This window comes from Zeus faber (assembly GCF_960531495.2).
Source record: "Zeus faber genome assembly, chromosome: 17".
Lineage (NCBI taxonomy): Eukaryota > Metazoa > Chordata > Actinopteri > Zeiformes > Zeidae > Zeus > Zeus faber.
Genome location: NC_137204.1, coordinates 12431817 through 12453511, shown reverse-complemented (window position 1 = coordinate 12453511; position 21695 = coordinate 12431817). Strand labels below are relative to the sequence as shown.

The 21695-nt window shown below is 41.8% G+C and overlaps 1 protein-coding gene across 1 annotated transcript in view; it reads right to left on the bottom strand.

Moving 5' to 3' along the window:
• Positions 1–1521: 1521 nt before the first annotated feature.
• Positions 1522–21695, bottom strand: part of slc27a6 (solute carrier family 27 member 6) — a gene marked incomplete at its 5' end in the record, with an annotated part of 24287 nt that continues 4113 nt past the window's right edge. The window contains 8 exons of the mRNA XM_080017599.1: positions 1522–1857; positions 2900–3030; positions 3130–3227; positions 3352–3550; positions 3799–3889; positions 10810–11004; positions 19607–19731; positions 21370–21528. Of these exons, the coding sequence (XP_079873725.1) occupies positions 1681–1857; positions 2900–3030; positions 3130–3227; positions 3352–3550; positions 3799–3889; positions 10810–11004; positions 19607–19731; positions 21370–21528 (1175 nt within the window). The 3' untranslated portion in view covers positions 1522–1680. The remainder of the gene's footprint in view (positions 1858–2899; positions 3031–3129; positions 3228–3351; positions 3551–3798; positions 3890–10809; positions 11005–19606; positions 19732–21369; positions 21529–21695) is intronic.

Below are 21695 nucleotides of genomic sequence, written 5' to 3'. Positions count from 1 at the left end.
ACATTATAAAAAAATAAAAGACTATTCAGCCCTAATCCCTGGATCTTGAATACTGTACCAAAATCGATCTGAGTTTTCGGATCGGATTAATCTTAATAATAATAATAATTATAATAACAACATTTAATCAAGAATTGCTACTTTGCCATTTACAAAATACAACAATGCTGAGTGTTATGTAAAATAAAATACCATGAATGAGTTAAGAGTTTATTGCCTATAGCACAGTGTGGATAATCCAATAATGCTTAATAGATCCCAATTTAAATCAAAGAGATACATTTCTTATAGCTTTAGTCCTGTCTAATTCAAAGAAGCTTTGCCAAGATCTGAATGTGTCAAAAATGTAAAAACGGTTACTTATCACCGCAAGACATTGCAAATAGCATCTTCCCCAGTGCCAATTGAGTTCAAAGAAAACTAGGTTAATTTAGATGATGAAGCCAACAAAGTATATCGAGGTATACTGAACATAAAACATCACATTTGGCCGTATGCAGTAACAAACCGTTAATTAGGTCCCACAATCGGTATGTGTTTATTTACGGAAAAAAAACAATCAATGCAATCATTGTGAGCAGGAAATAAGTAAGATAAGGTGCTTAAAACATGCACAGATCCCAGGTAAATTAAATCTTAATATCCATCATATGCAGTCTATATAAATATTTAAATTTTAAAGAAAATAATGAAATATTGTCCAAAAATAAAAATAAGAATGTTGTAAAAAAAAAAAAAAAAACGGTGGGAGATCATTTTGGTGCCCCGCCATACTATACAAAATAAGGGTTCTGTCGTTTCCATAGAAATAAATCAAAATATAAATTTCCAATGTCGGAGATTCTGTCTACAGTGTACATTATTAGGACATTTTACAGGAATATTTTGTCATTTTTGCGTCAATTGACAAAATATAAGCATAATTGGGTTTGAGCAATTAAATTACTTTTATATGTTGTCTCTATTATAAGGTGCAATATTCTAGTGTCCCTGATGATGTTCAAATAATAATGTGCAAGGTATTGCACTTAAGTCAGCATGATTGTCAGATTTTTTTTTTAATAGCAAGACAGCACCCACGGGATCGGCTCAAAGACCTGGCATGAGTTCTGAAGACGCCTTTTACTCCAGGTATTTATACCTAAAACAGCGTTTTATCCCAAACTCGGGGCTGTTAGCTTCGCTTAATTTCACCACTGATGCTCCGTTTCTGACGGTCATACCTGGTGTTTATATAGTGTTAGGGGGAGGGACCATGCCGAGTATGACAGCTCTACGTCATTGGGTCATGATTTAGCCCCGTCCAAAAAATCCGGCCCACAAAAATGTGAGAAACAGTTTAACGGTCTTTCTCCACAATTCAGTTCTGTATCATTCACAGTCTTTTCACATATTTTCAGCAATGGCTTTCTAACATGTATAATGCATTAAGAAACCAATCACTGAATTCACTTTACAGGGACTTAAAATATTTTTTATTTAAAAGACAAATACATAAATTATTCAATGAGAGTCCCCCTGTTGTTTTATTATTATTATTATTATTATTATTATTATTCCCATCAAATATTCAATTCGACAAATGAGCAGGTGTTCATTTTTCTGTCATATAGTCATAAAAACTACGTAGCTTTCTCAAACAATTACGTCGCCGGGCAGCGCCGGGCGGTTCTACAGTTTCTACAGCTTCTGTTCTCCGGCCAAAATCCTACAGTAGATATCATCTGTGAGTGGAACATAACGCTTCTGTATGGTGTCCAAAAAATAGAGCGGCTCGAAGATGGCTGACGGATTGAAGCCGCTCTGCACCAGCCGGAATTTCTGCTGCTTAAAGGTTCCGGTCGTTTCAATACATTTCTGCAAAACAACAATGTCAGTATTATTATTTGTTTTTAAAATTCATATTATTATTGTTATTGTTATTATTATTATTATTATTATTATTCTTATTCTTATTATTATTATTATTATTATTATATTGCGATATTATTAACTGGCCTCAAAAAGACTTGAGTGGTTCCAAGGAGTTGATGGACGTTCTGCCTACATCACATAGTATATTATATTTTAATTGGTAAGACATTGCTATATTTGTAGAACCACTCTTGCATTACTGAAATGAGAAATGCTGCTGTTACTATACTACCAATAAGGGATGGCCCAGATTTGATTTGCTATGATTTTCCAATTGTTCAACTACTTTTATCTTCTGATCTTCTGTGGTATTCAGACTGTGGTCTGAATAGATTTGAATACCCCTGCTATAAAATAATGCCACCAACAGCCAGCAATACCGGAAAAAAAAACCCCAAAAAAACAAGATGAATGCATGGAATCGTACGTTTTACTCTCAATATACTCATTTTGCCTCTCCTTCAAACACAGGGATTCAACACAATTAACAAGGTTACTTCTGTTCCAAAACAAGTCAAACTCTGTAGCATCGTTGAGTGAGTTGATTAGTTGTACATAGCTCTTTAATGGTTCCAAATAATTGCTGTCATTCTGCCGTCTATGACCTATTTCTTTTGAGCTTCAATTAATGGATAATATTCTTGAATAAAAGTCTTGAGATTAAATCTAACCTCTTTGGCGTTTAACACAGTCAAATTGCCATATTAATAATTCTAATTAATAAATGCATACTGCGCATTTTTATTTATTTTTGGAGAGGGTTGATCCATTTCTGTTTCACGTAAACAGACCAAAAAAAGGGGAAATGCTGCACAATACACTTTCACCAAAGTATTGAGATTACAGTAAGGAAAGTATTCATTTGGCCAGGAGGCGGCAGCAATGTCAGCGTTTTACAGCGTCAGTGATGGAGAAAAAATATGCAGCATGGGAAACAATTGGCTAGTTAAAACTATTAAACATGACGAGATGCTGTTCGTCTCACCTGGATCCTAATGAAGAGGGGCCGAGCGTAAGTCGGGAGATCTCCCAAGACATGGTCGAACAGTTTCTTTCCATCGAATGCACAGCCTGGTCTGACAATGATGGCAGCCATCCCTGCTCTCCCCTCATTTCCTACGAGACAAAAGGGGCGAAAAATTACACTCGAGAAAATCAGAGCTCAGTTGTATTCGTCAGGGCCTGCGCGCACATGGAGGCGCGAGCACGACATACCTGGAACTTCCACCCCATACACGTTGACTTCCTGTATGAAGTCCACCAGGCCAAGGATTTCAGATACTTCCGTCGTCGCCACGTTCTCGCCCTTCCACCTGGAATCCGTCCATAATTTGATGCATTTGATGGCGGATTTTTGCCGTTTCATTGCAATATGACATCTCTCTAATCTATCTAGCACCCGGTTAAAAAACAATGAACGCTTGCATTTGTGAGTACCTGAAAGTGTCTCCCACTCGGTCTTTGAAATAGATGAAGTCTTCCTGGTCTTCAGCCATCAGGTCCCCGGTGTTGAAGTAGGCGTCTCCCTTGGTGAGCACGTCTCTCAAAAGCTTCTTCTCCGTCAGCTCTTTGCTTCCGGCATAGCCGAAAAAAGGGCTGGTGGCACTGACTTTGGACAGCAAAAGCCCTGTCTGACCTGACAAACAATTAATATATTTATATATAAATATAATAAAAAATGCAATAAGATCAGTAAAATCAAAAAATATCATATATCTATGTATAATTTATCATAAAATGATTATATATAATAATATATATTATATCTTATTTTGAATATTTCCCAATAAGAGTATAGTATTTTCATAAACAAATATAAATCTTTTTTTTATGAAAAATCGATTTAAGGAACATTTATCTGGAGGTGCGGTAAGATACGTGTACCTTTTTTCACCAGTTGACAAAAGCCATGCTCGTTTTTAGCAGGTTCTTCCTTCACCATGTCATACTTCACCAGAACATACTTGAAAATAAGCTACGGGAAAAAAACAATAGAAAAAAACATTAATTCAATTTCATTTGAGAGTGCTTGGACAACGGTATGATAATCGTGGCCAAATAATCCTATTTTTCATTTTACTGCGATTGTGATTTGCCAAGCCCAACATCACGTCAATCTAGAATTGCACTTGGAATTGTTACCCTCCACCCTCCTGTGTGGAGGTCAGTTTGCCTCTTTTACAATGTACATGCTCTGATTGGCCAGACAGTAGCAAGATATGAAGCCTTGTGAAGTCCACCTCTTCGAGTGGAAATTGCCGTAGCTGGAAAGTGCTGTACCAGTCTTTGAATGAACAGAAATTCACATAGTGGGGACATCTATGATATCTCCAAAGCTAATACATGAGAATTGTCCCCACCACAGTTCTTGAAAGGCATCTATGCATATTCTGACCTCAAAGTTAGGCTCTCTGAAACTACGCCAATGTGAAAAATACATGCATGATGACACTCCTTGACCTGAGCAGATATAACCCATCCAACAAATCGATTTTGAGGTATTTTGAATCTGTGAACCACTTGGGGCGGATATTGAGAGCCTTTCCTCATTGACAAGAAGGAAGAACTGAAGCGGGTCCAGAAGGAGCTGAAGCACATACAGGAAGAAGATGGAGGACGACCTCCAAAAGATATGCAAGAGAGTTGTGGTGCGGCATGAGGACGATCACGAGCGTGTAAGCAGGGTAACCACTCGTTACGTGGTGACAAGTAGTGGGTGATCTGTACTAGGGCTGAATGATTTGGGAAAATAATCAAATTGAGATTCTTTTTGATCAATATTGTGATTGCAATTTAGTATGGGATTTTTTTCAAGTTCCTTATCTTCTGTATTATTCTCTAAACACAAGCAATAAATCATTCTATAGTATCACCAACACAAAAATGGATAGAGTCAAGATATAAACTGCCCTTTGCTGTAGGCCAGGCCTACATCTTATGACAAAATGGGATAAATTCATGCATAAATTATATGAATAAACATATCTTTATTTAATGATTGAATTGTAAAAAGAAAAACCTTCAATCACAGCAGAATATTGATTTAACTTTAAGCCTTGTAATTGTTTGAATCTGAAAATGAACATTCGAAAAATATGCAGTGCTTCAGAAGGAATGTCATTTATTATAAAAAATGTTGGGCACATACGTCCACATACACGGAGCACCGCTCCGCCACTGCTCAGGGACAGCTTTATGGTCATTAAACAAATAAAAAAAGGTAAAAAACAAACAAACAAACAAAAAAGACGCATTATTCTGAAAGAGGCTCAGTTTCAAAGCTCCCAAAGCTTGGTTTGTGAGATTAGGTTAGAGATTGTTGTTTTGTGAGATTGTTTATATTTGACGTTTGCGGAGATTAAACGGAGTGGACAGGCACCAGGACTCCGAGACGTATCTGAGCTGCCGACGGGTGCCTGACTGAAATAATGCATGTGCAACTGAAATATAACAGGGAATTCAGAACACCTTCCCAGGTAAGAAGTTAAATCTAAAGTGTATTCCTGTGCATGATATTTGTTTTCCTACTGGAATGATAATATTGTATATCGTATAAATCCAGCCCGTCTGGTCCAATCCCACAGAAAAGCTACTGTCGCACAATTTGCTGAAAAAGTGAATGCTGGTGTGGCGTGGGGGTGGTGTGGTTTAAGCAGCCACACCTGTCTTGGGTCTAGGTAATTGGGCGTGGGACCAGGGTGGCTGTAGGCCTGTTGCTCCTTAGAACAATCAATGGGCAACAGGTAAACCCCCCTCCCACACACACACAGGAGGAACCCTTGTCAACACATGTTTTCCATCTGCTCCAGGCTTGTTCCACCTTGCCCACACTCTACAATAAAACTGGCACTTTTCAATCCCATCGCCTGTCTCTGTGTCCGAGGGCCCTGAAAACACCACTTGGGGCAGACGGATCTGCCACAGTTGCGCCTGAACAGGGACTCTCCAGCATGGGGAAGTGACACAGAAGGGCCGTCCAAAGAGGCACTGGAGCCACCTGTAGGTCAACGTGCAGCCACAGCACCAGCCCTCTCCCGACGGGCAGCAGCACCCAGGGTGTTCAGAGGAGGACAGCAGTCCAGCACCCAGGCCACCCCTCCATGCAGCCCGCGGAACAGCCAGGCTGGTTATACCTCCACCAACCAGCACAGCAGCTGAGGTCCCGTGCTCCGGGAGGGAGGAGGGGAGTCTGTCATCGCCGTGGGGGAGGGTCACACACGGACCGAGCTGTTACGGGGAACCAGGTCTCGGGGAAAAGGGACTGTTTCTGTTTTGTTGGACATTTTTGTTTGTTTAAGGAATGGGAACCCTGTTTCAGAGTCCAGTGTTTTATTACGTTTAAATGTCAGAGTCTAGTCATTTAGGTATAAGAACCCTGTGATACAGTCTGGTCTTTTTAGGTATGGGAACCATGTTTCAGAGTACGGCATTTATTTTTATTTTCTTCTTTGGATAGGCTTCAGCGAGGGATTCTCCCTCACTCCACTTTGGTGTTGGGGGTATGTGGTGTGGGGGTGGTGTGGTTTAAGCAGCTGCACTTGTCTTAGGTCTAGGTAACTGGCCGAGGACCAGGGTGGCTGTACATGAGTTGCCTATTAGACCAATCAGCCAGCAACAGGTAAAATCCCCATTTCACCACACACGGGGAAAGAGCCCTGGTGATGAGAGGTTTTCCATCTGCTCCTGCTCCTTGTTTTGAATTGGTCCAAATGCCGTTGCATCATAGCAGGGGGCAGACTTCAACCTCGCTTTCAAGGTCATTCAACCTCCTCCTTTTCTCAGGTCAACAAGCACCATATCTGAAGTCTATAGGAAGCGTTCGACGGCAGTTATTTTCCAAGGTTGTGCTACCAAATATTAAATTTAAGGTTTCATTCATTTCTGTTTATTGTTGATTTAAAAGGAAATGTTAAGTTGTGAATCAAAAACAACGTTTCTGTACTAGTAACAGTGTAATAAATTATTGTGGAGACCAAATACTTTTGTCAATTTTACCGTATTTTAGAGACAATTGTGAGCTCTTTTTTAAACGTGCAAGGCGTTGCCAATGTTTTCGGCCAGGAATCCTATTTGGACGTCCTGCAGCTTTGGCAGCAAGATATGCTCGAGAATAGCACAACAGCTTAAAGCTAAATTACCTTGACCACTCTTTTGTAATCTCACAAATTACAGACTACTATGGGGGGGCGCATGGGCACACCTTGTGAACTTGTAATTCTACTAGTAAGCTTCTTTCTACGGCCAAAGTTTAGCCAAGCTTAACTGCATGTGTGTTCAGTTCCTGTCCCTTGTGGATATCTATATAACTAGCCTTTCAATTTAATCATTAGTAGTGAGTATTATGGTTGAACTCAGTGGCGTTGTTAGGTGTGGGCATTGGGGGCTTTATTTTACTTGATTCCATTTCCTTATTGAACGAAACAAGCACCGTGCAAGCAAGGGGGTCACAAAAGGAGGGTTCCGCCTTTCCAACGCAGCAGTCCAACACCCAGGCCACCCCTCCATGCAGCCCGCGGAACAGCCAGGCTGGTTATACCTCCACCAACCAGCACAGCAGCTGAGGTCCCGGGCTCCGGGAGGGAGGAGGGGAGTCTGTCATCGCCGTGGGGGAGGGTCACACACGGACCGAGCTGTTACGGGGAACCAGGTCTCGGGGAAAAGGGACTGTATCTGTTTTGTTGGACATTTTTGTTTGTTTAAGGAATGGGAACCCTGTTTCAGAGTCCAGTGTTTTATTACGTTTAAATGTCAGAGTCTAGTCATTTAGGTATAAGAACCCTGTGATACAGTCTGGTCTTTTTAGGTATGGGAACCATGTTTCAGAGTGCGGCATTTATTTTTATTTTCTTCTTTGGATAGGCTTCAGCGAGGGATTCTCCCTCACTCCACTTTAGTGTTGGGGGTATGTGGTGTGGGGGTGGTGTGGTTTAAGCAGCTACACCCGTCTTAGGTCTAGGTAACTGGCCGAGGACCAGGGTGGCTGTACATGAGTTGCCTATTAGACAAATCAACAAGCAACAGGTAAAACCCCCATTTCCCCACACACACGGAAAGAGCCCTGGTGATGAGAGGTTTTCCATCTGCTCCTGCTCCTTGTTTTGAATTGGTCCAAATGCCGTTGCATCATAGCAGGGGGCAGACTTCAACCTCGCTTTCAGGGTCATTCAACCTCCCCCTTTTCCCAGGTCAACAAGCTTATTTTTTTCCACCATTTGGAGCATGGTTTATATGCACCGTATCTGAAGTCTATAGGAAGCGTTCGACGGCAGTTATTTTCCAAGGTTGTGCTACCAAATATTAAATCTAAGGTGTCAATCATTTCTGTTCATTGTTGATTTAAAAGGAAATGTTAAGTTGTGAATCAAAAACAACGTTTCTGTACTAGTAACAGTGTAATAAATTATTGTGGAGACCAAATACTTTTGTCAATTTTACCGTATTTTAGAGACAATTGTGAGCTCTTTTTTAAATGTGCAAGGCGTTGCCAATGTTTTCGGCCAGGAATCCTATTTGAAGGTCCTGCAGCTTTGGCAGCAAGATATGCTCGAGAATAGCACAACAGCTTAAAGCTAAATAAACTTGACCACTCTTTTGTAATCTCACAAATTACAGACTACTATGCGGGGGTGCATGGGCGCACCTTGTGAACTAGTAATTCTACTAGTAAGCTTCTTTCTACGGCCAAAGTTAAGCCAAGCTTAACTGCTTGTGTGTTCAGTCCCTGTCCCTTGTGGAGATCTATATAACCAGCCTTTCAATTGAATCATTAGTAGTGAGTATTATGGTTGAACTCAGTGGCGTTGTTAGGTGTGGGCATTGGGGGCTTTATTTTACCTGATTCCATTTCCTTATTCCTTATAACAAGCGCCGTGCAAGCAAGTGGGTCACAAAAGGAGGGTTCCCCCTTTCCAACGCAATGTCAACGTCAATATTTTTCAGCGCAAGGAGCCCTTGGTAGATAGAGAAACAGAGCAGGGGCCCCCAAGATCTGTTTTTAATCAATACTTGTCTTGCATTTTAAGCCTGGCCTATATTAACATATTTGTAATGCTTTATTAAAGGTCACATATTACAAAAAACTCACTTTTTCAGTGCTTTTGCACATACTGTACATTTAGGTCTCTGATGGGCATACTAACACACAAACTGTGAAATAAGACAACTCGGCCAGTTTCTGTGGGCTGCCTACGTTACAAAACATGTGATTCAACAAACCATTCAGATTTTCCTCCCCCTCCTGTATCAAGATTGGGTTCATTAGAATGGTAAGGATCCCAGGGAGGACCTAGCCACCACTAGCAGCGAGTTTGGAGGTCCTAGCCCTGGGGGCCAGGTCGCTGCACTTGATCAAGTCTGCGGAGGTCCTGGGCTTTGTGTAAAATAGGTTGAAAAAAATTGTTTACTTGACATTCAGATTCAGATTCAGTCAGTAACCATGGCCTCAAGGAGGCACAGCCGAAAAACCATAACCCGTTCCGGAGTGGGGTGGGGGGAGCAGCAGCTCATTTGTTTAAAGCGAAAGACATAGAAACAGTCAGTCAACAACAGCACTGGAACAGAGGGGTAATAGAGGAATTCTAGAATGGCTAGAATGCATAATCTGAGTGGTATTTTCAGCAAAACATTTCGAAGACATGTTTTGGGGACCTCAGAGACCTATATTCAGGGATGAAGTGGAAATAAATATGTGCAAAAGCCTGAGAGAGTGACTGAAAATCTCCCTGTTACAGTGCAGAATTTATTATTTACAAGTTAAGAGTATTCACACAAAAAAAAAATCCAGTTTTTACCAAATTAAGTCCCATAGCAATGGAAAGCAACAGGGAGAAGTGCATGACAAATGGAAATTATCTTTAGAATGTAAAAATAGTCAATTCTCTTCATTTGGTCTGACAAAGAAAAACAGGAGACATTATTTCTAGTGCTCTAATTACATAAATAAAGTAATCAATATGGAAATGATGTATTTATGTTAACATTGATTTTGTGTGACTATTTGTGTGACTATCCGCTTTGCGCAAGGCAGAAAACTTGTGTTTAAAAAGTGAAACTACCTCAATGGGTTGGTAAACACTAGGAAATAGTCGACGCTGCAGACCCACAAGTCTGTTGCCGCAGCAAAGTGTATGAGGGGTGCAGGTTTGGGAGGGAGGGGGGTATTAAATACTACCGATGATTGATTACATTATTTAATTTGCATTCTGCATCGACACAGACATATTGTACTTTTTCTCCGCCTTTCTCACACACGCACACTCTGCAGCGCAGAGCTTCAGTTAAAACAATCGCTTAATTAGGTCTTTTCGTTTCTTTTCCATTTTTTGAGCCGCTTTGTTTAAATCTCACAACAAAGGATAAAGAGTGGATAAGCAAAATATAAGGATCAATGTGTGTAATTCGGAGAAAGGAGCCGTCCGACCCCCCAGTCTGGGTCTCTGGCGGAGGCTTGGGGCAGCGATTGGACGATTGAAATTTTGCACGATCGCCCAAGCCAAATGTGTAATAACAGCCCGAAAGTTGTTCAAATTATAACATTTTAAATTGTAATAGTTATTCGAATATATTGGAACTTATGTGTTTTTCCAGAAGGAATATTCAAACGTGATTTTTGGCCAATGTTAACAGCCCTACTAAGCATGGGAACTGCTCCGCTGGCTTCACAGACCAGCACAAATCTTTTAAAAGAAAAAGGAATTAATGCCGTGACAAAACTGCAGACGAGGGAAATCGAAGTATTAAAAAACAAATTCTGCTGTGTATTAATTAATTACACATTCGATGCACAAATTAATCTTGTAAATTGGATATCTCATCGTGTCTCATCTCAAATCTCTCCTTCTGACAGCAGCGAAACGAGATAAGAAAAACAAAAGAAAAAAAAAAAAACCTTCTCACCTTGTAGAAAAAATTGGACCGCCCCACAGCGCCGATCTTGCCCACGTGGTTCATGAAGCAGATGTTTCCCTCTGTGGCACCGTAGAGCTCACACATGCGGATTTCCCCGAAGCGGCGGTGGAATTCTCGCCACACGTCCTTCTGCAGCCCGTTCCCCACGCCCATGCGCACCTTGTGAACCCTTTCACCTTCAGACTAAGAGGTGAAAAAACAAAAACAAAAAACAACAGTGACGCCATTGTGAATTTCGGAAACTACAACAGGGAATTCAACATATTGCGCTGAGACAAGACGTGACAATCTCTTCACCAACTGAAGGTAAAGTGGTTGGGTGTGTTTGTAAATGCAACGCTCATGTGAAACACATGACCCATGAAAAGTCTTGGTATGCAATCATACTGTTTCCCTGTAGAAAATGATTTCTGTATGTACTGCATATCGTAGTCTTTGGTTATGTGTATGCAGCGTGTTTGTCTACTTTAAAAAATGTAATTGCACTCATTAAAGGGGGAACCGAAATGTAGCATTCTATGGTTTACTAAACTATTAAACTATGTTAAAAAAAATCACTTTATTATCGGGGCACCACCTCTTTTGAGGAATTCATTAAATCAAATTAAGCAGATTAATCGGTTCTGTGAATTTATCAATCTTATAACCGCAGCGTAAACTTCTCTCTATAGCATTTGTCTCTATGCCCAACTTGAACCTAAATATCGCAAACAGTGACCTTGGAAATAAATGAAAACTTTCCTTAAAAGGGACTTCATCCCTAAAATGCTTGGCAATAAAAGGCTAAATAAGAAATTGTAAATACTGAATGCAGGTAATAAAAAATGAAAAAAACAAATGGATGAAAACAATGCATTCCTTAACTGACACATAAACTCATCAACTGGTTTGGCAGAAGTGGAGGAAGCGTGTGATTTGAGGTAGAATAAATGAACAAAATGCTAAATAAAGTCTGGGTTTTTCTTTAACCGCCACCAATCTCCCTCTTTGGAGAAGTATCTTACCATGTTTCGGTCTTAATACAACTAATTACTACCCCAAGAGGGGGAGAATCAAACATAGAACCAAACACTTACATGGAAAAACTAACACAGAAATATGTATTGACAGAACAGAGTTAATGAGGTCAAGGAAAACTGGAACTACAACTACTGGTCACGTGGCCTCTTCCTGTCATAGTTGTGGCAGTAATTGAGGGAGGAAAGGAGAGGGATGCAAGCAGGTGGAGTTGGGGGTGTGTTCAAAGCAAGTGCTGGTGGTGTGTGTGTGCCTGTGATGAGACCACCTGTATGTGTGTGTGTGTGTGTGTGTGTGTGTGTGTGTGTGTGTGTGTGTGTGTGTGTGTGTGTGTGTGTGTGTGTGTGTGTGTGTATGTGTATGAAGTGTCCACCGGTTAGTGTACGGGACCTTTTTCCAATCGGTTCTGGTGTATAAGGTCAGTACTATATCGTAGAGCCTTTAAGCAGCAAAAAAAAGGCCTCAAAGCCAGCCCTGAGGCCCGCGGCCATACAGACACCCCATGCATCGAGCACCCTGCCCTGCAGCCGCAGACGACCCCCAGCCCCAAGGAGCATAAACCAGTCCCAGAGAGCAGGAGGAGATCCTGCACCCCTGAGGAGCACATTTACGACCCACCCCCACTTGCAGGCACAAGATGCAGCCGTCTTGCCCCCACGCCCAGCAGCGGCTCACGCAAGGGCGAGGCCCACCCCACCACAACCGGCCATATGCCCCATCCAGCCACAAGCACCGAGCGCCTATCCATGTAGCCGAGTGTGCTCAGCGCAGGGCACCTGGATGTCAGCCCACGCCCGCAGGCCGCCAGATATGTTGGCACTCCACCACTCCAGGCACCAGGGTCACCTGCTGTAGAGAAGGCAAGCAGCGGGAGCAAAGGCCAACAGCCACCTCCTGCACCCCAACCTACATCCACGACAGCAAGCGGCCTCCTAGGGGCCCCGGAAGGGGAGGCACAATGCGGCCTCCAACCCAGCTGGCCAGGGGCCCACCCGGTCACCCCCCTGGCCAACCACAGCCCCACACCAACCCACCAGCGCCCTGCCACCCTGAAAAACCCCAGTGCTCAATGTGTGCCGTTGGTAATTGCACTAAAAATTGCGAGGTGTGAGGGTGCGAGTCCTCCAAGCAAGACAAACCTGAATCACTTGCAGATTTATGTCTGAGTGCATGTGTTCTAAGCAAATATGAGTGGTATTAAAATTGCAGGGCAGACAAGAAGCACATTGGGGCAGGAGCGTGACAGGCAGGATCACAGCCGCCAACTACATCCCTACCCACATAGCTTCCACCAGTCCCGCTTACCCTACGCTTATTGTGTGGTGTATGTAGTGAGTATTTACATAGTTCTGGCACTGGGAGAGATAGGGGAAGCAAAGCCCAACCAGTCAACGCAGGGGTGCAGCAGGTCGGGCAGAGGCCATGAGAACCCCGGCCTGGACCCAACCATGCCCCAGTGCGATCTTTCAGTGTTTTACAGTAAAATAAAAAGAAAAAAACGAGAAGCATAAAAGCCTTAAAGAGAATTAGTGGAAAGCCCAAAAAGGATGAGCGAAAGCCGAAAATGCAGAAAAGCCCTTATATAAATAATTCATAGTTAATTCACCGTAAATGTTGATGATTTCTAATTACTAAACTTATCAAAATTCACTATTCCTACCATTAATAGGACAAGATATTAAAACAAACACTTGACTTCACTAAGAAATATAAAGCACCCAATGAATAGACGCAGAAGACCTTCTTATCTTCGGCTACCTGCAAAAACATCTGACAAAAACACACTTCAATCCTTCCATTGCCACCTCAGTCACCCAGCGTCGTACAGAGGTGGGATTTTTGTCCTTTCGAATAAAAACATTTGCATATTATGATAACTTTGATTACTGTGGGATTTAATTAATGACTCATATTGATAGAGCTTTCGTTCTTAAACGCAGATGCACTGTGGAAACGTTCCTCCGGGATACTGATCCTAGTTTATAACATGGATCTGGCAAACTTCAGATAAGGATGTTGTGACAGAGAGGGGGAGGGAGAGTGGGTGTTTTTGCGTGCGTGTGTGCGTCCCAAGAAGGACAAAGGAATGGAACGTTACACAGAGGTAAAGTGTGAAATTGTCCCTTTGTTAAATTTTACTCATTGTTTTTTTGCTGGTGGTGTGTATCCGACTTCTGGACCTCAGCGTCTGAGACCTGAGATTTTTCCTTTTGTGATCTTTCCCGTGTTACAACGCAACGGGAAACACGAAAAAGAGGGTGGATGGATTTACAGCTGACTGCCGCCCACAGGTTGCTAAGTGGCCTCCCATCCCGCTCTCCCATTAATCCTCTTATCAGGTCTAGCTATCTGTCTGCCATGACGTAGGAGGCCCCGTCCTTGGCTGGGGAGCGTTACTTCTGACAGTTTAACATTGTAGGTGTAAAACAAAGACGCAGATCAGACTGTTTCCAACACAAGGGCAGCAATAGCAATAGGGCAGTGATCTTACCCAGCTCCTTATCGTAAGAGATCTGGCTTCTGAGTTCCACAGACCTGGAAAGTCTGAGAGGGGCCAAGTGAAATCCAGCATTATGTGTGTGTGTGTGTGTGTGTGTGTGTGTGTGTGTGTGTGTGTGGGTGTGCGTGCGTGTGTTTGTGTGTGTGTGTGTGTGTGTGTAGAGCTGGGCGGTACGGCCTCAAATTATATCACGGTATAATTTGAATTTGGACGTAAAGGGTATATATCACGGTATATTCGTTTTTCTTAAAATTTCAATTGAAATGCTTATGAAGAGGTAAAGCACTGGTATGGCAACAGCGTGGCAGCTATGACTGTACTTTTAACTGTATTACTGTACTAGGACATATTTCACATAACACAGAGGTATTTTAAGAACACTGATTCTGCATTCACATGGAACCTGGCAGACGGGAGAACAGAGAACACGGCCGGGTACACAGCATTTGCCGTGCAAAGTTAAAATATTGTAACTTTTTGCAGTCCTCCACGGAATGACAGCCGGATGTTACGTAGGTGAGGAGCCGACTCTACTACGCATGTCTGCTGCGGCTGCCGGAGGTTTGGAGTCGGACCAGGTAGAGCCTTTATCTCTGGGATATCGCACTTAAATGGCTGAAATAAAAACCGTGGATTGAGATGAAAGTCGTTTTTTCTATTTATGAATTGCATGGAGTGCTTGTAGCGAGGATCCAGACGGAGGATTTGGACGCCGTGGTATTGCGGCTCCAGGGTATTACTTATATAATAGTATGAAATATGAATTAGTATTAATAGAAGAAAGGATTCTATTGCAGGTGGAAACCTGAAAGATAAGAGATCGTTGATCACTACCAGGAAACGGATCTCTATAGCTGTGCTCTCTTTCTCGAAGCTGCATAACAATATCCATAAATATATCCAAAATGGAAAATAATCCACAACTTTAACCAACTAAGAATGACTATGAATACGTCTTGGAGGGAATTTAAAATTCATTAAAGTTTGCAATAAAATATTAATAGTAAGCTGCATTTCTATAGCTACATGTATTACTAAAATGATTCTATATAATAACAGAGGCAAAATAATTTAGTTTAATATATTTTATTGAAGTCTTTGTACATCACCATAGCAACATATCGTCACGTTTTGCTGTGGTACCTCCCCCTCACCCGTTTGCCGTCTTCTGTCTACATGCAGCATATTTGTGCAAAACTGCAATTATATATAGAAAAAAATACAAAACCTTTCCTCAAGTAACTTCCATCTCTGAGAAACACTTTTTTTCATGAAATAGAATTAAATCAAACTGCACAAAGGGAAAATAAAAACTGATTTCAAGTACAGCAGGGCCGGAGGTTTCTTTCCCCCAAACAACTAAAACACAACAAAACTCTCAAGGTGCAAAATAAGTTCAAAGTAAGTAACTGTTCTTCAGTTACAGTATTGCAGGAATTTGCACGATTGCTTCTGCATAGTCCAAAATAACTCCTCTTTGCGGAATCTCAGTGTGCATGTTTACTTGGCCTCCTTGCTTGTACCCCTTAATACAATAAAGTCTAGCAGCATATAATCAATTGAAAAGTAAATTCAAGTACCGGACAGGAACTTTTTTCCCAACCAACATTTTTTTTTATTTTTATTTATTTATTTATTTTTTTTGTCATTTTAGCAGACGCTTTTATCCAAAGCGACTTACAATTGTTCAAACACCAACGGACGCAGCCATCAGGAGCAATTAGGGGTTAAGTGTCTTGCTCAAGGACACTACAGCATGCTAGCAGGAGGAGCCTGGGATCGAACTAGCAACCATTAGATCACTAGACCACCAGCTCTACCGCCTGAGCTACCATCCCCCCTACATACACGATGCAACACTTTTATTAAAAAATTACAAGATAAATAGCTGCTCTTCCGTTACAGTATTGCAGGAATAGGCCTGCATAGTGCATAAGAATAATATGAAAAAACTTCTTGCGGCATCCCAGCATACCTCTTTACTTGACCTTATTGCTTATATTCAAAGTACAACCGTGCAAGTGCAACTCTCGTAGTGCAAAAACAAATACTGTCAACATTCCTGTTTGTGCAAATATATTTAGCCAGCCTCATTACTTATACTGTAGCAGGTTCTACAGGTTATTAGGCCACAATGTTGCCACCAGTGCTGAACAACTGGGCCAGGTTGTTGAACATTTGCCTTTTTGAGAAGGCTCCCCAGACCTCGCTTTGCCGTCTTTGGTGCCACCGTCTCTACAGCGTCTCCCGCAGCTCCTCCTTCTGCAGCTTATCTAGTCCGCCGCGCAGACTCCTCTGTGGATGTGGCCCGCCTTTTCTCGCAGTGACTGAATCTCTGCGGCAGCTTGGGCCTTGATGTATTGTTTCCTGTCATCCGTGTACGTTCTGAAACGCGGATCTAGGGGGGAGGCCGTGCCCAGCAGATCATCCTGTGCAGGGTCGGAGTACTTCTCATAAATACAGGAGGATGGCCCTCTTCACGTCCTTTGTCGGGTCCGTGTCATCTCGAGCTGGAGTCAGAACAGTGTTATTGAAAAGATGGAGCAGAGGTTTGTGGGATGACACGGGGACGTATTCCTCCCCAGACAGTGCATCCGTGAACTCGACCAGGGGGCTGAGGGTCTTGCGCGCCGATTCCAAATCATGCATCTCTTGCCAGGTTTTTCTCGTCAGCTTCAAGGACCTGAGATATGGCCTCGTCCTCTTCAATTGCCGTCCGTTCACACATATCAAAACATATTCATGATTCCCCTGATTTATAATTCACCATTGAAATGTCCTCCCTGTGCATTTTGTAAGCTTCTATCGGTTTTATCTTGTTATTGTAAAGCACACTGACTGGAAATTTTTTTTTAAAACTAAAACAAAAAACGACTGCTTGACTTGAAGAAATCTCAGTCGACTGATTGGTTTCCGGCTGATGATTTGACGCGTCGACTTTCAGGGGTGAGACCGATCTGCATGTACCCTTTATTTACGTTTCCTAATTAAATGATGGCAGCTTAAGCGCCGGATCGGCAACCTCAGTGTTGCGGCACCTCCGGATTTCCAAATTAAACCGGGATTGCTGCCTCCCACAGACAGTTTTTTAAATGTATTTGCATTTGTGAGCTGTTACATTAATAACACGTTCTATAGAATAGAGAAAAAAAATCTTAAAATGATTGCTGAATTTCAAGTAACATCATGGTGCGACATTACTTGGAATGTGCTTTTGGTCATTTAAACGTTCCCAATTGTACTTGGTACATTATATGATAAGGTTAGATAAGACACTTTATTCATCCCCGGGGGGGAAATTCGGGCATTGCAGCGGCAGCAGCAAAAAAAAAAAAAAACAGTGCAGTCCAGAAAGAGGTACAAATTAAAATGAGATAAGAAATAACACATCCTTACAATATCTAATAGACAAAAGATAACGGTTTTGGTCATGGTCAGCCATGAGGGTTGTCCTTGGCCAACCTCAGCCACGCTGACGCATTAACAGGAGTGTAATTGAGGGAAAGGGGACAAAGAGAACATTCATCTTGGTCTCAGCATGGGTTGTGCTCTCCTCTAAATCCGTGGATTTGTGTGTGTGTGTGTGTGTGTGTGTGTGTGTGTATGTGTGCGTGCGCGTGGGTGTAATTGTGCCTTTGACCGGTGTGGGAGGAGGCGAGCGCCAAAACAAGGGCTCAGATTGTCTGACAGTTGTACACATGGAAAGGCACCGGTTCTGACAATGTGCTTTGAGCGTTCAGTATCCTCTGAGCTGGGACTTTGATTCCGTTGGTTTTTAAGTGTTTAACGGCTGTTGTTGTTGTTTTTTTTTACGTTCATGGGAACGTGACGATGTGGACAGATGTGGGATGGCCATAGGTTGATAGGTGAATGAAGGCTGGATGTAGGATGGATATACAGTATGTTGGTTGGAAGTAGGATGCTGATAGAATGGATATAGGATGGATTTAGAATTGATATATAGATTGGATTAATATAGCATGGATATAGGGTAGATAAATGTTGGATGGATGAATATTAGGGGTGCAACAACACACCTATTCGTATTGAACCAATATTATTATTAAACAGTATTATTAGTACTACTAGCACAAATCCACGGATTAGTACAACTGTCACTAGCACAGTGTAGGTACTTTTTTGGAGGGTGCACACAATTAGGTTGGGGGAAATACGATCGCATTATTTCAAACAATACATAACCCAGTCAGACACTGCTAATTAATTTTAAACAGTTTATTATTATTATAACACTTCAATTTTGTTACTTTGTCGTTTGTAAACAGCTTAGCTTAACACGGCATTATACATTAATTTTTTTTAATAAGGATCTGTCTTTATTTTACGTGCGGCTAAGAAGACACCCCAGGAGATCAGGTACAGCACCATCATTGTTCAAAGTCTAAAAAGATGACACTTTATAATATAAGTTTAAATAAATTGACATTTTTAAAAATCAAGGAAATCTCTGGCATTTCTACCTTTTTGCTGTATCACCACAGTGCCGTATCGAACCAAACCGGGAATTTTGTGAACTGTTACACCCCTCATGGATATAAGATGGATGGATGGATGTGGAAAGAATGGATATAGAATGGATGGATGTTGGATCAATATAGCATGGATATAGGGTGGATGAATGTTGGATGGCTGAATATAGAATGGATGGATGTAGGATGGAAGAACGGAGGGAGGATTGATATAGCAGGGATAAAGCCTGGATACATGTTGGATGGATGGATTTAATATGGATGGCTGGATGGATGGATGTAGTATGGATGGATATAGGATGGATGGATGAATGGATGTAGGATGGATGAATATAGGGTGGATGCATGTTGGATGGTGAAATATAGAATGGATGGATGTAGGATAGATGGATGAAGGATGGGTGGGTGAATGAAGGGAGTATCAATATAGCATGGATATAGGGTGGATAAATGTTGGGTGGATGGATATGGGATGGATGGATGTGAAATGGACAGATATAGGATGATGCACAGCATGATGGATATAGGATGGGTGGAGGATTGATATAGCATGGATATAGGGTGGATAAATGTTGGGTGGATGGATATGGGATGGATGGATGTAAAATGGACAGACACAGGACGATGTATGATGGATATAGGATGGGTGGAGGATTGATATAGCATGGTTATAGGGTAGATAAATGTTTGACGGATGGATATAGCATGGATAGATGGATGGATATAGGATGGATGTAGATTGCCACTTTCCCCAGAACGTAGTAAAACAAAGTATTACCTCGGGCTGATTGCAGAGGTATCGGCAGAGCTCACCGATGTACTGAAAGATGGTCACGTGATGCTGTCGACAGTCGTTCCAGAACTGCGAGGCTGAGAACTTTTTTTTCAGGATGCAAGTGGCACCTGGTTTGGCAAATAAGAGGAGACCACAATCGCACGGACACATCTGTGATGACTGTGCACAGTGTTGTATTGAGTAATTGAATGATCGTTTTCATTTATACCTTATATACCTATAACTTATCCTGTGCATAGAATCCCGCTTGTACATTCAGAATTTTTTATATATTTGGGAATTTCTGTTCTTTCATTTCTGGCTATATTTGTATATTCTTCGTTATGCTAATAAATAATTTGTATATGGTAATGTACTTGGCTGAATGGACTGATTCTGATATCTTATTGTCAGAACATGACCTTACTTGTGGAAGACAAGCAGCCAATGGCTTGATTACTGAAAACAGTATTATAAGTGAATATGTACTTAGATTACTCAGATGCCATTTAAATGCTGCGCTGCAAGATATAGGGATATATACAGGATATCAGTTCAAAGGGCACCAATGACCAGGCTTCCTTCCCTATTGCATTGAAATGATTGTAAACGGACATAACACAGTAATGACGGCATGACAATACGGGGAACAAAAAATATGATTAAAAAAAATAAAAAGAAAATGTGATAAAATATGACAAAAAACAGATATGGATTTATTGACCGTGATTCACAACGCGCCTTCATTTCTAAATGGACTCTAGGGCTGGAATGCTTGCATAAGAAAACATGGGGTCCTTCAAAGTACTGCAGCGTCAGCACTGTTGGCCACGGTGAACCGAGTAAGAAGACAACATCTACTGAGCCATTTTGTTCGTTAAAAAGGACTGAAATTGTTAGGACATCAACATTTTCAAGGTTGCCCGAAACAGCAAGGCCCTGCCATCGAATTTGCTTGTAGTTGGAACTTTCTTGGGGGAGTAGAGCAAAGACCTGTGGAATGGCCACTTTTCCAAGGCCATTTCTTTTGGAATTGCATTCAGCGAGGTCGTGTTCGGTTTTAGGAGGCGCAGACACACGTGCACAGAGATCACTACATTGTCATTCAAATCCAAAATAATACGACAACAAAAAATAATTGGGTTTGGGGAGGCGGGGGGTGGGGGGGGCTGTCTATTACGTCAACCACTTGTACGTGCGCCCGGGCACATTCTGCTCTCAAGCCACTAATGAAGATGCCAACTGAAGGGAATCAGGCCATCTAGAGCGGGCCCCGGGATCATTGGAAGTTTTCCAATCCAAAAATACCCGTTCACTTATCCTTTAATGGTCCCAACAGTGATGACCATAAATAATTGGACAGCGACACATTTTCAAAATACTATACGCGAATTTAGGGGGTTGTTTCAAAATGATGCAGCCGACATATACTGTACTCTCAAACGGTAACCGACATCCAGTACAGACTTTGAGCAAAGGTTAAGTGATTGATTGTTAACAGGGTTAGGGTATGTTAAGGGTAGAGGTCTGTGAACATTTTGTGCGCTGCTGTCCAGTCGGTGATAATGAAATGGTTGGGAACCCCTGGGGTAGAGCACAGAGCCAAGACAACGGAAAATGTGTCACCGTCCAATTGCTTATGATCAGCACTGTTAGCTTCCTCTTGACTGAATGCTTGATCAATGAACGAGGTTTGGAAAAATAAAAGAAATTGTTCTCGATTAAGTGTAGATTGAGATTAAGATTTCAGACATTTTGAACCTTACCCAACTCGATGGTTCCTCCGATGCCGATCATAGAGGCGGCGCTGTGGTAGAGGGGCAGAGGTATATATATCACGTCGTCTTGGGTTCCACCGTAGGCCCAGAAGCCTGACGATGCCTTTAGAGTCTGCAGGTGGGTGATCACCGCCGCTTTAGGAAGACCTGTGACATCACAATCACTCATTAGGGTACGTTCTAAAGTTGACTTGATAGAAATGTCATTATTTTTCCAAGACTTAAAAAAAATAATGGACTTAGTTCTAACACATTTCCATAATAGGATATCACATGCATCTAATTATTATTGCCTAACTATTTAGTCTACTGAT